The sequence below is a fragment of the Nerophis ophidion genome, linkage group LG26, assembly GCF_033978795.1.
Source record: "Nerophis ophidion isolate RoL-2023_Sa linkage group LG26, RoL_Noph_v1.0, whole genome shotgun sequence".
Classification (NCBI taxonomy): Eukaryota; Metazoa; Chordata; class Actinopteri; order Syngnathiformes; family Syngnathidae; genus Nerophis; species Nerophis ophidion.
In genome coordinates, this window is record NC_084636.1 from 31,505,341 (window position 1) to 31,521,319 (window position 15,979).

The 15,979-nt window shown below is 41.3% G+C and overlaps 1 protein-coding gene across 1 annotated transcript in view; it reads right to left on the bottom strand.

The window, feature by feature from the left end:
* The window catches only part of oca2 (oculocutaneous albinism II), a 145,281-nt gene that overhangs the window by 102,869 nt on the left and 26,433 nt on the right, over nt 1-15,979 (bottom strand). Inside the window, exons 4-8 of the mRNA XM_061888337.1 lie at nt 14,621-14,818; nt 8,458-8,515; nt 3,845-3,917; nt 3,586-3,743; nt 3,426-3,508 (exon numbers count right to left, since the gene is read on the bottom strand). Coding sequence (XP_061744321.1) covers nt 3,426-3,508; nt 3,586-3,743; nt 3,845-3,917; nt 8,458-8,515; nt 14,621-14,818 — 570 coding nt within the window. The remainder of the gene's footprint in view (nt 1-3,425; nt 3,509-3,585; nt 3,744-3,844; nt 3,918-8,457; nt 8,516-14,620; nt 14,819-15,979) is intronic.

A 15,979-nucleotide genomic window follows, 5' to 3' on the forward strand; every position in this document is an offset into this window, starting at 1 on the left:
CAACTAAAACAATATTATATATTAAATAATAGTACATTAAAATAAAATGAAAAAAATGGCACATTGAGCCACAATAACTTAACAGCACCATAGCCTCAGTAGGAATTCATTGATTGATTGATTGATTAAAACATGTATTAGTAGATTGCAGTACAGTACATATTCCGTATAATTGACCACTAAATGGTAACACCCCAATAAGTTTTTGAACGTTTATCAATTACTTAGTAAATGACCAAGTCGAGGTGATCTACCTCATATATACATACACACATATCATACATACACACACAAATCATTTATACACACACATATCATATATATATATACATATATATATGTATTGCACCTGGGGATAGGTTGATTGGCAACACTAAATTGGCCCTAGTGTGTGAATGTGAGTGTGAATGTTGTCTGTCTATCTGTGTTGGCCCTGCGATGAGATGGCGACTTGTCCAGGGTATACCCCGCCTTCCGCCCGATTGTAGCTGAGATTGGCGCTAGCGCCCCCCCGCGACCCCAAAAGGGAATAAGCGGTAGAAATGGATGGATGGATGGATGGATATATATATATACAGTATATGATTTATATTTATTTATTTTTGCCGTTTTTGTTGACATGTTAAAGGTGTTTTAATGAATATACATGCATGTTTAACATATAGATTCCTATCTTTCATGAAAACAAGAATATAAATTGGTGTATTACCTGATTCTGATGACTTGCAATGATTGGAATCAGACGTTCACGTTTTCAAATGGAGGAGAAAAAAAGTTCCTCTTTTCTGTCTAATACCACATGAAAGTCGTTGGTTTTTGGCATCTTATTTGTCCAGCTTCCATATTCGTTTTTATACACTTTACAAGAAATACATTGGCGGCAAACTCCGTGGCTTGCTAGCTTGTTTGCGCTGGCTTTCGGAGACTCTTATTTTGTTAGCGCAGGCGCGATGGAGCGGCGCTTTTATTGTGAAGACAGGAACTGTGCGATCAGTCTTTAGGTTTGTGACGGGAAGTACGGATGAAATAAAAAGTGTCTTTTTTCCTTTACTCTTTTGATTGATTGATTGAAACTTTTATTATTAGATTGCACAGTACAGTACATAATCCGTACAATTGACCACTAAATGGTAACAACCGAATACGTTTTTTAACTTGTTTAAGTCGGGTCATGTGACCGCCTGGCTCTGTTTGATTGGTCCAACGTCACCAGTGACTGCATGTGATTGGTGAAACGCAGGCATGCGTAGATTCTACTTTGAAGCTCTGTCATTCACCAAAACAAACATTAATAGATCGATTAAAAAAAAGTAGCGAGTAGCGAGCTGAATGTAGATAAATGGAACGGAGTAAAAGTAGCGTTTCTTCTCTATAAATATACTCAAGTAAAAGTAAAAGTATGTTGCATAAAAACTACTCGTAGAAGTACAATTTATCCCAAAAGTTACTCAAGTAAATGTAACGGAGTAAATGTAGCGCGTTACTACCCACCTCTGATTATCGGTCATTTTAATTGTGACTTCTTTGGTCAAAGTCCCTAGGAAAAGTTTGTAAAATTTCGACCCCTTTTTTTTTGCAACAAAATGGGCAAAAGCCATCAAAGCAAAGTTTGGTGCCATGTCACACACACGTCTTATGGTGTAGGAAGAATGTATTCACAATGTATCATCGCCTATATGTGTATTATCTGTCATTTTAACCGTGACTCATTTGGTCAAAGTCCCTTGGAGGGCTTTGGTAAAGTAAAACCCCTTTTTTCCGCTGAAAAATGAAAGATGGACAACTTTCTGTTTTCAGGTATGGGTTCCTGAGTCTTTTTATGTGCGTCCCGTCATGATAGACGTCTCCTGCGATATTTGAGTCGATACATGAAACTGGAAGGAGGGTCTAATTTTTGCTCATTTTAAAGGTGGCGCTAGAGATCCAGTAATGAAATGTCATATTCCGGGACCTCCAATATACACTATATTGCCAAAAGTATTTGGCCACCCATCCAAATGATCAGAATCAGGTGTCCTAATCACTTGGCCCGGCCACAGGTGTATGAAATCAAGCACTTAGACACGGAAAGTGTTTCTACAAACATTTGTGAAAGAATGGGCCGCTCTCAGGAGCTCAGTGATGTCCAGCCTGGAACTGTCATAGGATGCCACCTGTGCAACAAATCCAGTCGTGAAATTTCCTCGCTCCTAAATATTCCTGGTTTGGAGGTTGCCAGGAGAACGATACATTTCAGACTGCATTGTGAAATTTGGTGGAGGAGGAATTATGGCGTGGGGTTGTTCTTCAGGAGTTGGGCTTGGCCCCCTTAGTTCCAGTTAAAGAAACTTGGAATGTTCCAGGATACCAAAATATTTTGGACAATGCCATGCTCCCAACCTTGTGTGAACAGTTTGGAGCGGGCCCCTTCCTCTTCCAACATGACTTTGCACCAGTGCATAAAGCAAGGTCCATAAAGACATGGATGACACAGTCTGGTGTGGAGGAACTTGACTGGCCTGCACAGAGTCCTGACCTGAACCTTATAGAACACCTTTGGGATGAGTTAGAATGGAGACTGAAAGCCAGTCATCAGTGTGTGACCTCACCAATGCGCTATTGGATGAATGGTGGAAAATTCCTGTAAGCACACAGCGCAACCTTGTGGACAGCCTTCCCAGAAGAGTTAAATGGGTTGTACTTGTATTGCGCTTTTCTACCTTTAAGGTACTCAAAGCGGCCCTGTGATGAGGTGGTGACTTGTCCAGGGTGTACCCCGCCTTCCGCCCGATTGTAGCTGAGATAGGCGCCAGCGCCCTCCGCGTCCCCGAAAGGGAATAAGCGGTAGAAAATGGATGGATGGAGGTACTCAAAGCGCTTTGACACTACTTCCACATTTACCCATTCACACACACATTCACACACTGATGGAGGGAGCTGCCATGCAAGGCGCCAACCAGCACCCATCAGGAGCAAGGGTGAAGTGTCCAGGACACAACGGACGTGACGAGGTTGGTACTAGGTGGGATTTGAACCAGGGACACTCGGGTTGCGCACGGCCACTCTCCCACTGCGCCACGCCGTCCCCGAGTTGAAGCTGTAATAGCTGCAAAAGGTGGACCCACATCATATTGAACCCTATGGGTTAGGAATGGGATGGCACTTGAAGTTCATATGTGACTCAAGGCAGGTGGCCAAATACTTTTGGCAATATAGTGTATAACATTGCCCTGCGATGAGGTGGCAATTGTAGCTGAGATAGGCGCCAGCGCCCCGCGCGACCCCAAAAGGGAATAAGCGGTAGAAATGGATGGATGTATAACAATTTTGGCCATGCAAAAATACGGGGATTTTCTCGCCCATTTCCGGGGCCTCGAATACAGAAGAAAAAACAGCAACTTCAATGACATTGTTGTTAATTCTAGTCAATGCTATAGTCTGCATACCTGCTGAGCATCTCAAAGGTTCTGGTCAGCAACACCTGGTCACTCTGCTCACTGTTCAGAGGAATGGTCCAGTTGTAAGCCACCTGTGCACAAACAACAACAACCCGTAAACAAGGACACCAAACCCTTAAAAGCGCTCCTTTTACGTTGCAGACGTCACCTGCTGAGTCCTCCTCCTCCGCTGGCCGGGCGGATCGGTCTGCTCCACCTGGACCAGGACGTACTCCTGGTTGGCGAGGTCCACCATCCCTCCGGCGAAAGGGCCTCCCACTTGCAGCTTCAGCAGAGCGTTGTCCCGGAAATCTGTCAGGTTCATCGCTGAGCGGCGCGTTAAGAAAATATCTCTTGTAGAAGGCAGAGAATGTTCGTTTGGGATTCCACAATTTGTTTGGCGGTGAAGATGGCGTTCAAGAGGATACAGAAGCTGTCGGTGGAAGACACGGCCAGCATCCTATGAGGGTTGTCTCGATCTGGATACATGCTGAAGAACAGCTGGAAACACAATACATTTGTTTTCTTGGTCTAATTTTTGGTGCATTTTTTCTTTATTCGTTTTCCATAATTAGCTTCTTTCACACTGCAAAAAGTCAGTGTTCGAAAACAAGAAAAAAAAATAATACAAGAATTAGGGGTATTTTATTTGAACTAAGCAAAATTATCTGGCTATAGAACAAGAACATTTGGCTTGTCAAGACTTTCCAAAACAAGTCAAATTAGCTAACATAAATGAACCCAAAAATACCTTAAAATAAGTATATTCTCACTAATACCAACTGTACTGCTATATCAGTACGTATTTTATATTGTTTCTATTGAAAATAAAACAGCAAAGTCCATTTGGCTGTTGTCTGTGTTATTGTGAGACACAATTGTGTCAAAGTCTGTCATGTCTTGGTGATCATGTTTAGTTTGGTTATGTTCTGTTTGGTTTTTGCACTCCGTCAGTTCTTGTTTTTTCACTCCCTGATTCCATGACAACCCATTAATTTTCACCTGTCCTCATGTCATGCACCTGATTCATTTGGATTCATGCACCTGTTAATCACCACAGCACCATTTAAGCCTGTAGTTGCCAGGCAGTCAGCCTGGCGACATCACATTCATGCTCTGCACTCTTGACACGCTGAGTTATAGTTCATGCTGCTCCTTTCTTGCCCTGTAAGTTTTTTTTGTTTATTCAAGCTTCAGTTTAGTGAGTTTTTTAGTTCATGTTTTCATGTCCATAGTTTATGTTTTAGTAATAGTTTTTTATTTTCTTAGCCAAGTTTTGTACCTCCGCTGTGAACACCTTTTGTTTTCACTTTTTCCATCCATCCATTTCCTACCGCTTATTCCCTTTGGAGTCACGGGGGGGCGCTGGTGCCTATTTCAGCTACAATCGGGCGGAAGGCGGGGTACACCCTGGACAAGTCGCCACCTCATCGCAGTTGTTTTCACTTTTTGATAGATTAATTAAAAGTTGTCATTACCTTCACGTCGTGTCCGGTTCAGTCACTTTGCACCACGGGAAAACAAACCGCACCAAAGTCCTAGTCTTGACAAAATCACAATTTTTTTTTTTTTTTACACGCTTGAAATAAGAAATTATTACTTTAAAAAAGTAGTTTTATACTTGTGAGTGTTGATGACACAGCTTTACAACACTTGATACTGTAGTTTCCAGCATCCCATCCCATCCATTTTCTACCGCGTATTCCCTTTTTTGGGGTCGCAGGGGGCGCTGGCGCCTATCTCAGCTACAATCGGGCGGAAGGCGGGGTACACCCTGGACAAGTCGCCACCTCATCGCAGGGCCAACACAGATAGAGAGACAACAATCCCACTCACATTCACACACTAGGGCCAATTTAGTGTTGCCAATCAACCTATCCCCAGGTGCATGTCTTTGGAAGTGGGAGGAAGCCGGAGTACCCGGAGAGAACCCACGCATTCACGGGGAGAACATGCAAACTCCACACAGAAAGATCCCGAGCCTGGATTTGAACCCAGGACTGCAGGAACTTCGTATTGTGAGGCAGACGCACTAACCCCTCTGCCACCGTGAAGCCAGTTTCCAGCATGTTTTACCCAATATGTCAGTATACGTGGTCCGGATCATGTTTTCGTTATGTTCTGTTAGTTTGACTCCATTGGTTCCTGTTTTTTGTGCACTCTTGTTTGTTTTGGTTGCGTATTAGTTTCACCTGGGACGCTCACCTGGCTCTAATCAAGAGACGATTATTTAAGCCTGCCTTTGCGAGTCAGTAGGCGCTGGCATTATTGGTTTCGTGCCACAGTTTCTTGTTTGCCTCATGCTTGGCCGCGTAAGTCGTGTACGTTTCCTGCCTTAGCTTCCGCGTGCGATAGGCACGCTTGCCTTTGTTTTGTTAGTTGGATGATTAAATCATGTTTAATTATCGTAAACCCACCCGTGACACAATATAGGTCATCAAATCTCAGCAACAAGCTGTAATATCTTACTGAGATCATTTAGGACCAAAACCCTTAAAACAGGTAAAACACTAACATAAAATCTGCTTAGTAAGAAGAGTTATCTTATCAGACACAAACTAAGCAAATATCACCCTTATTTGAGATATTTAATCCTACTTAGATTTCAATTTTTGCAGTGCAACTTGTTTTTGTCTTCAGCTTGTTGGGTTAGAAACATCACATCAGAACATCAGAATATATGTATAATATATTTATATTATTCCATCCATCCATCCATTTTCTACCGCTTATTCCCTTTTGGGGTCGCAGGGGGCGCTGGCGCCTATCTCAGCTACAATCGGGCGGAAGGCGGGGTACAACCTGGACAAGTCGCCACCTCATCACAGGGCCAACACAGATAGACAGACAACATTCACACTCACATTCACACACTAGGGCCAATTTAGTGTTGCCAATCAACCTATCCCCAGGTGCATGTCTTTGGAAGTGGGAGGAAGCCGGAGTACCCGGAGGGAACCCACGCATTCACGGGGAGAACATGCAAACTCCACACAGAAAGATCCCAAGCCTGGATTTGAACCCAGGACTGCAGGAACTTCGTATTGTGAGGCAGACGCACTAACCCCTCTGCCACCGTGAAGCCAGTTTCCAGCATGTTTTACTCAATATGTCAGTATAGGTGGCCCGGATCATGTTTTCGTTATGTTCTGTTAGTTTGACTCCATTGGTTCCTGTTTTTTGTGCACTCTTGTTTGTTTTGGTTGCGTATTAGTTTCACCTGGGACGCTCACCTGCCTCTAATCAAGAGACGATTATTTAAGCCTGCCTTTGCGAGTCAGTAGGCGCTAGCATTATTGGTTTCGTGCCACAGTTTCTTGTTTGCCTCATGCTTGGCCGCGTAAGTCGTGTACGTTTCCTGCCTTAGCTTCCGCGTGCGATAGGCACGCTTGCCTTTGTATTGTTAATTGGATAATTAAATCATGTTTTTACCTGCAGTAGTCCATTTGCATACCAGGGAAACAAACCTCGCAACACGCTGCGTAAACCCACCCGTGACACAATATAGGTCATCAAATCCCAGCAACAAGCTGTGATATCTTACTGAGATCATTTAGGACCAAAACCCTTAAAACACATAAAACACTAACATAAAATCTGCTTAGTAAGAAGAATTATCTTATCAGACACAAACTAAGCAAATATCACCCTTATTTGAGATATTTAATCCTACTTAGATTTCAATTTTTGCAGTGCAACTTGTTTTAGTCTTCATCTTGTTGGGTTAGAAACATCACATCAGAACATCAGAATATATGTATAATATATTTATATTATTCTTGTATTGTATATTACATATTTTATATATATATATTATATTATTTATTGTTATTATAGTGGTGCTGAATTTCCCCCAGGGATCAGTAAAGTACTTTCTACACTGCAAAAAATGAAATCTAAGTATGATTAAATATCTCAAGTAAGGGTGATAGTTGCTTATTCTCTGTCTGATGAGATAATTCTTCTCACTAAGCAGATTTTATATTAGAGTGTTTTACTTGTTTTAAGGGTTTTGGTCCTAAATGACTTCAGTAAGATATTACAGCTTGTAGCTGAGATTTGATGTCCTATATTGAGTAAAACATGCTTGAAACTAGAATGCAAAGCTATGTCATCGACATTCACAAGTATAAATGTCATGTCTTGTGATCATGTTTTATTTAATTATGTTCCGTTACTTCAAGACTCCATTAGTTCCTGTTTTTTCACCCCCCTGTTTTGTCACCATGGCGACCCATTGGTTTCATATCATTATCATTATTATTTAAGCAAGGTTTTTCAGTTGGTCGTTCTGGCGTCATCACCCTGTTTATGACCACTCTGTTTCATGCCTGTTTCATGTCATAGTTCATGCTGCCCTGCTCACGTCACCTCAAGTATGTTTTTGTTTATTAATGCCGCAGTTAGTGTCTTTCGTTTCTATGCCCATAGCTCTGCCTTTGTGCTAGTTTTTTTTTTCTTAACCAAGTTTGTTCTCCGCCTTGTGCGCGCCTTTTGTTTGCACTTTTATATAGCAAGAGATTGATATGTGTTTACCTTCTCGCCATGTCCTGTCACTTTCCTTTGCATTCCGGGAAAACAAACCACACCAGTGCCCCCGTTACAACAATAAAACTACTTTTTTAAAGTAATAATTTCTTACTTCAAGCTTAAAGGAAAAAAATCATGACGCCGAGCGCATAACATTATGTCAAGATAATGGCACTAGCATTTGAAGAATATTTTTCAACATATTGAGCAAAAAGGTCTCTTTTTTTCTACCAAGAAAAGTGCACTTGTTATTAGTGAGAATATACTTATTTTAAGGTATTTTTGGGTTTATTGAGGTTAGCTAATTTTACTTGTTTCCGAAAGTCTAGACAAGCCAAATTTTCTTGTTCTATTGGGAGATAATTTAGCTTAGTTCAAGTACAATACCCCTCATTTTTGTACTTTTTTTTTCTTGTTTTTGAACGCTGACTTTTTGCAGTGTATTCTATTCTATTCTATCACAAAGCTTATGATTAGCTCGTATTTATTTGCACACATTAGTGATACTTACACTGCACAGGACCACAATAGTGAAGATTATGGCCACTTTGGAGACTTTAAGGCAGCATCTGCAACCACAACAAATATCATATTATGTGCCGGAAAATGCAATTTTGCAAAAAATTATGTATGTGAATGAAGTGAATGAATGAAATGTTGACTATAGATAGCGTCAAGTATCAAAACATTCAACTTTCGGGTGCATGCCTGAAAGATTAGCACAAAAAAAATTGAGCATAGAAACGTTAGCGTGCTAAAAGTTAGCTTGACAAAATATTTAACTCTGAGGTGTGCACCTGCAACATGAGCTAAAAAGCTGGCATGCCAACATTATCATGCTAACAGGTAGCATACGTTAAGGAACTAAGTTTTTGACTCTGAGGTGTTGTGGAGGGAGATGTAGCTAGCACTGCCTGCAGGAGCAAAACTCTGTCCATGGTGCTGAGGACAGAGCACCATCGGACAGGGGCGTGGCTGTGCTGACGGCGAGACACAACTGGCAGGTGATTAGATTTCACAGGTGGTTCGTGTTAATCTAATCCTCTGTTGTCTTTAACAGTAAGCGGCCGGGAGCAGGAGGGGAGAGAGGATACGAACGTGACTGAAAAGTCATGTTTTACTAGGAGAGAAAACTTTTGTTGACAACATCCATCCATCCATCCATCTTCTTCCGCTTATCCGAGGTCGGGTCGCGGGGGCAACAGCCTAAGCAGGGAAGCCCAGACTTCCCTCTCCCCAGCCACTTCGTCTAGCTCTTCCCAGGGGATCCCGAGGCGTTCCCAGGCCAGCCGGGAGATGCAGTCTTCCCAACGTGTCCTGGGTCTTCCCCGTGGCCTCCTACCGGTTGGACGTGCCCTAAACACCTCCCTCGGGAGGTGTTCGGGTGGCATCCTGACCAGATGCGTGAACCACCTCATCTGGCTCCTCTCGATGTGGAGGAGCAGCGGCTTTACTTTGAGTTCCTCCCGGATGGCAGAGCTTCTCACCCTATCTCTAAGGGAGAGCCCCGCCACACGGCGGAGGAAATTCATTTCGGCCGCTTGTACCCGTGATCTTATCCTTTCGGTCATGACCCAAAGCTCATGACCATAGGTGAGGATGGGAACGTAGATCGACCGGTAAATTGAGAGCTTTGCCTTCCGGCTCAGCTCCTTCTTCACCACAACAGATCGGTACAACGTCCGCATTACTGAAGACGCCGCACCGATCCGCCTGTCGATCTCACGATCCACTCTTCCCTCACTCATGAACAAGACTCCAAAGTACTTGAACTCCTCCACTTGGGGCAGGGTCTCCTCCCCAACCTGGAAATGGCATTCCACCCTATTCCGGGCGAGAACCATGGACTCGGACTTGGAGGTGCTGATTCTCATTTGGGCCACTTCACACTCGGCTGCGAACCGATCCAGTGAGAGCTGAAGATCCCGGCCAAATGAAGCCAACAGGACCACATCGTCTGCAAAAAGCAGAGACCTAATCCCGCGGCCACCAAACCGGAACCCCTCAACGCCTTGACTGCGCCTAGAAATTCTGTCCATAAAAGTTATGAACAGAATCTGTGACAAAGGGCAACCTTGGCGGAGTCCAACCCTCACTGGAAATGTTGACAACATTATCAATAAAAACCTCGTTAAACCTGCACGCTTGGCTCCGGTGCCGTGTCTAGGAAGCGACTTCCACAGGTGTATACCAGCAAAATTAGCGTAGACCAACATCACCCCGTTAAATAGCATGCTAAGGTTAGCATGCGTCAAGGAACAAAACATACCACTCTTAGGTGTACAACATATCTGCAAAATTAGCACAAAAAAAGCTAGCATTGTAACGTTAATGCATGCTCAGATTAACATGCGTCAAGGAACAAAATACATGACTAGTGGGTGAATCGCTGCAAAATCTGAAAAAAAGAGTAAGCATATTAACAACAAGTTGAAAAAAATAACAAAATGTATAATTCTGAGATGTAAATCTGCTAAATTAGCTAAAAAGCTAACAGTTAACATGTGTGAAGTAAAAAATATATGACTCTGAGGTGTATATCTGCAATATGAGCTAAAAAAAAAAAGCTAGCCTTACAATATTAGCATGCTAACAGTTGACATGATAAAGTAATTACATATTTGAATCTGAAGTGCATAACTACAAAATTTGCTAACGAGCCGGCATGTCAACATTAGCATGTTAACATGCTAACATATAGCATATGTTAACAAACTAAATATTTGACTTTAAGGTGTAAACCAAAATTGGCTAAAATGCTAACATGCGTCATGGAACAAAATATATGACTCTTGGGTGTATACAAGCAAAACATTTAAAAAAAAACCTAGCATGCTAACAACAAGTTGGCATACGTAAAATACCAAAATACTTGACTCTGAGATGTAAACCTGCTAAATTAGCTAAAAAAAGGCTATCATGCTAACAGATAACGTGTGAAGTAACAAAATATATGACTCTGAGGTGTATAACTGCAACGTGAGCTAAAAAAGCTTGCCTTCCAATATTAGCAAGCTAACAGTTGACATGATAAAGTAATTATATATTTGAATCTGACGTGCATAACTACAACATTTGCTAACGAGCTGGCATGTCAACATTAGCATGTTAACATGCTAACATATAGCATATGTTAAACTAAATATTTGACTTTAAGGTGTAAACCAAAATTGGCTAAAATGCTAGCATGTGCAAACATTAACATGCGTCATGGAACAAAATATATGACTCTTGGGTGTATACAAGCAAAAAATTAAAAAAAAACCTAGCATACTAACAAAAAGTTGGCATACGTAAAATACCAAAATACTTGACTCTGAGATGTAAACCTGCTAAATTAGCTAAAAAAAGGCCATCATGCTAACAGATAACGTGTGAAGTAACAAAATATATGACTCTGAGGTGTATAACTGCAACATGAGCTAAAAAAGCTTGCCTTCCAATATTAGCATGCTAACAGTTGACATGATAAAGTAATTACATATTTGAATCTGACGTGCATAACTACAAAATTTGCTAACGAGCTGGCATGTCAACATTAGCATGTTAACATGCTAACATACAGCATATGTTAACAAACTAAATATTTGACTTTAAGGTGTAAACCAAAATTGGCTAAAATGCTAACATGCGTCATGGAACAAAATATATGACTCTTGGGTGTATACAAGCAAAAAATTAAAAAAAAACCTAGCATACTAACAAAAAGTTGGCATACGTAAAATACCAAAATACTTGACTCTGAGATGTAAACCTGCTAAATTAGCTAAAAAAAGGCTATCATGCTAACAGATAACGTGTGAAGTAACAAAATATATGACTCTGAGGTGTATAACTGCAACATGAGCTAAAAAAGCTTGCCTTCCAATATGAGCATGCTAACAGTTAACATGATGAAGTAATTACTTATTTGAATCTGAAGGACATATCTACAAAATTTGCAAACGAGCTGGCATGCCAACATTAGCATGTTAACATGCTAACATTTGGCATACATTAGCGAACTAAATATTTGACTATAAGGTGTATACCAAAATTGGCTAAAATGCTAGCATGTGCAAACATTAACATGCGTCATGGAACAAAAAAAATACTATTGGGTGTAAACAAGCAAAATTTCAAAAAACAAACCTATCATGCTAACAAAAAGTTGGCAACATAAAATACCAAAATATTTGACTCTGAGATGTAAACCTGCAAAAATTGGCAGAAAAAAAAAAGCTAGTATGCGAACAGATAACGTGTGAAGTAAAAAAATATATGACCAAAATTTAAAACTGAACAAAGCCACGGGCCAAGGTTGAATAAATTAACCTTTTAATAGGGACCCAAACAAGTTTTGCATTGAATATTAAACAAGCAAGGCTTATATAACTTTATAGTCACATGCAAAATCGAGTTTTAAATTATAATTATAATTATTAAAAAACATAAATGGCATATGAAATCAAATTTAAATAAAAATTGGAGAGGGCGGGGTTTGGTGGTAGCGGGGATGTATTTTGTAGCGTCTCGGGAGATTTAGTGCTGCAAGGATTTCTGGGTATTTCTTCTGTTGTGTTTATGTTGTTTGGTGTGGCTTCACAGTGTGGCGCATATTGGTAAAAGTGTCAAAGTTGTTTGTACGGCCACCCTCAGTGTGACCCTTATGGCTGTTGATCAAGTATGCTTTGCATTTACTTGTGTGTGTTAAAGCCGCATGTATTATGTAACTGGGCCGGCACGTTTTTATATGGCGGAAAAGCTGACATGACGACAGGCTGTAGAGGACGCTAAAGGCAGTGCCTTCAAGGCACGCCCCCAATATTGTTGTCCGGGTGGAAATCGGGAGAAATTCGGAAGAATGGTTGCCCCGGGAGTTTTTCGGGAGGAGCACTGAAATTTGGGATTCTCCCGGGAAAATCGTGAGGGTTGGAAAGTAGGAGTATCAGCGGTGAATGCAGTGTTACAGAGGCATCGCCGCTGTATAATACCGGCGGGCCAGCTCTAATCTTAATTTGATTTTACCTCTAGGACCAAATGATATTAAACGGCGGGCCAAATTTGGCCCGGGGGCCAGAGTTTGACACCAATGCTCTAAGGCAGGGGTGCCCACACTTTTTCTGCAGGCGAGCTACTTTTCAATTGACCAACTAGATGGGATCTACCTCATTTATATATATATCATTTATATTTATTTATTTATGAAAGAGACATTTTTGTAAACAAGTTAAATGTGTTTAATGATAATACAAGCATGTGTAACACATATAGATGTCTTTCTTTCACGAAGACAAGAATATAAGTTGGTGTATTACCTGATTCTGATGACTTGCATTGATTGGAATCAGACAGTAATGATGATAACGCCCACATTTTCAAATGGAGGAGAAAAAAAGTTGTCCTTTCTGTACAATACCACATGAAAGTGGTTGGTTTTTGGCATCTAATTCATCCAGCTTCCATACACTTTACAAGAAAAACATTGGCGGAGAATTCCGTAGCTTGCTTGATTGACATTCACGGCACCCGAGGGTCTTGTTAGATGACGCTGGCTGCTGCCAGTTCATTATTATGAAAAAATGACAGAGAGGAAGGCGAGAAACACTTTTTATTTCAACAGACTTTCGCGCCGTCCCTTCCGTCAAAACTCTAAAGGCCGACTACACATTTCCTATCTTCACAATAAAAGCCCTGCTTCATGCTGCCTGCGCTAACAAAATAAGAGTCTCGGAAAGCTGGCGTGCACAAGTGATGTGCACGCCAGCTTTCTGAGGGATCGCTTGTGCACGTCAGTTTTCCGAGACTCTGTATTTAGTTAGCGCAGGCCGCATGAAGCAGGGCTTTTATTGTGAAGATAGGAAATGTGCAGTCGGCCTTTAGAGTTTTGACGGAAGGGACGGCGCGAAAGTCTGTTGAAATAAAAAGTGTTTCTCGCCTTCCTCTCGGTCATATTTTCATAATAATGATCTTGCAGCAGCCAGCGTCATCTCACAAGACCCTCCGGTACCGTGAATGTCATTTAAGTGACGTCTTGGTGAAGATTGATGATCACTAATTTTTAGGTCTATTTTTTTTAAAAGCCTGGCTCGAGATCGACTGACACACCCCCCGCGGTCGACTGGTAGCTCGCGATCGACGTAATGGGCAGCCCTGCTCTAAGGTGTATACCTGGAACATGAGCTAAAAAAAAAAGCTAGCCTTCCAATATTAGCATGCTAACAGTTAACATGATGAAATAATTACATATTTGAATGTGAAGTGCAAAATTTGCTTACGAGCTGGAACGCCAACATTAGCATATGTTAATGAACTAAATATTTGACTCTAAGGTCTATACCAAAATTGGCTAAAATGCTAGCATGTGCAAACATCAACATGCTTCATGGAACAAAATACATCACTATTGGCTGTCTACAAGCAAAATAAAAAAATAAAAAAACCTGGCATGCTAGCAAAAAGTTGACATACATAAAATACCAAAATACATGTATTTGACTCTGAGATGTAAACCTGCTAAATTAGTTAAAAAAAGCTAGCATACTAACAGATAACGTGTGACGTAACAAAATAAATGACTCTGAGGTGTATACCTGCAACATGAGCTAAAAAGCTAGCGTGTTAATGTTAGCTTGCATAAAAAAAGTAACAAAATAGTTAACTCTGAGGTATACCAGCAAAATTAGAGAACTAACTTGATGCTGTTGGTGAGCCTGAAGCTGAAGCTGAGGTTTTCCAGAACGTCGCTCTTGTCCGACGAGTTGGAGCGCAGCAGCGACAGGCTGGTGACCTCGCTACCCAGCCGGTACCGCCTCTCCAGGTCCATGGCGCTGCTGTCCCAGGGCTCCCCCCCACCGTAGAAGCTGGGGTTGTGCACCGTCAAGTAGCTCATGCTGAGGGAGAAGTACCCAAAATAAAAATTAACTATAAATAACAACTTGTTTCTGAATGTTATATATTTATTGTAATCTTGTGGACAATGTGAGGGAATCAGATCAACAACCTTTGAAAGCACATTAAGATAATAACACGGCATTTACTTATATGACACAATCCAAACAACCTTCCCTAGTCATGGTGCAAAAATAAAAATGCAACTAATATTATAGGTCAACACACATGGTCACACATAACACAACCTGCTCCCTGAACGTTGTGGACATCACAAAAAACGTCCAAATACCAATGAAAAAATCCAAAATTCAAATCCATCAGAGTGCATGATGGGAAAATGCAAAACACTCCCTACAGACTTATCCATGTTTGGCACATTTTAGTTGCTTGATTAATTACAAAACTTTAAGAAGGTTGTCACGGAAGTAAACAAGTTAGGAGTCAAACTTTAACATTCTATTAAAATCCAATTGAATTAATTATATATCCATCATTTTTTTTATTTATAATGTACACACACACACACACATATATATATATATATATATATATATATATATATATATATATATATATATATATATATATGGCAACACTAAAATTGGCCCTAGTGTGTGAATGTGAGTGTGAATGTTGTCTGTCTATCTGTGTTGGCCCTGCGATGAGGTGGCGACTTGTCCAGGGTGTACCCCGCCTTCCGCCCGATTGTAGCTGAGATAGGCGCCAGCACCCCCCGCGACCCCAAAAGGGAATAAGCGGTAGAAAATGGATGGATGGATATATATATCCATCCATCCATCCATCTTCTTCCGCTTATCCGAGCTCGGGTCGCGGGGGCAGCAGCCTAAGCAGGGAAGCCCAGACTTCCCTCTCCCCAGCCACTTCGTCTAGCTCTTCCCGGGGGATCCCGAGGCGTTCCCAGGCCAGCCGGGAGACATAGTCTTCCCAACGTGTCCTGGGTCTTCCCCGTGGCCTCCTACCGGTTGGACGTGCCCTAAACACCTCCCTCGGGAGGCGTTCAGGTGGCATCCTGACCAGATGCCCGAACCACCTCATCTCATATATATATATATATATATATATATATATATATATATATATATATATATATATATATATATATATATATTTATATATATATATATATATATTGGCCCCCA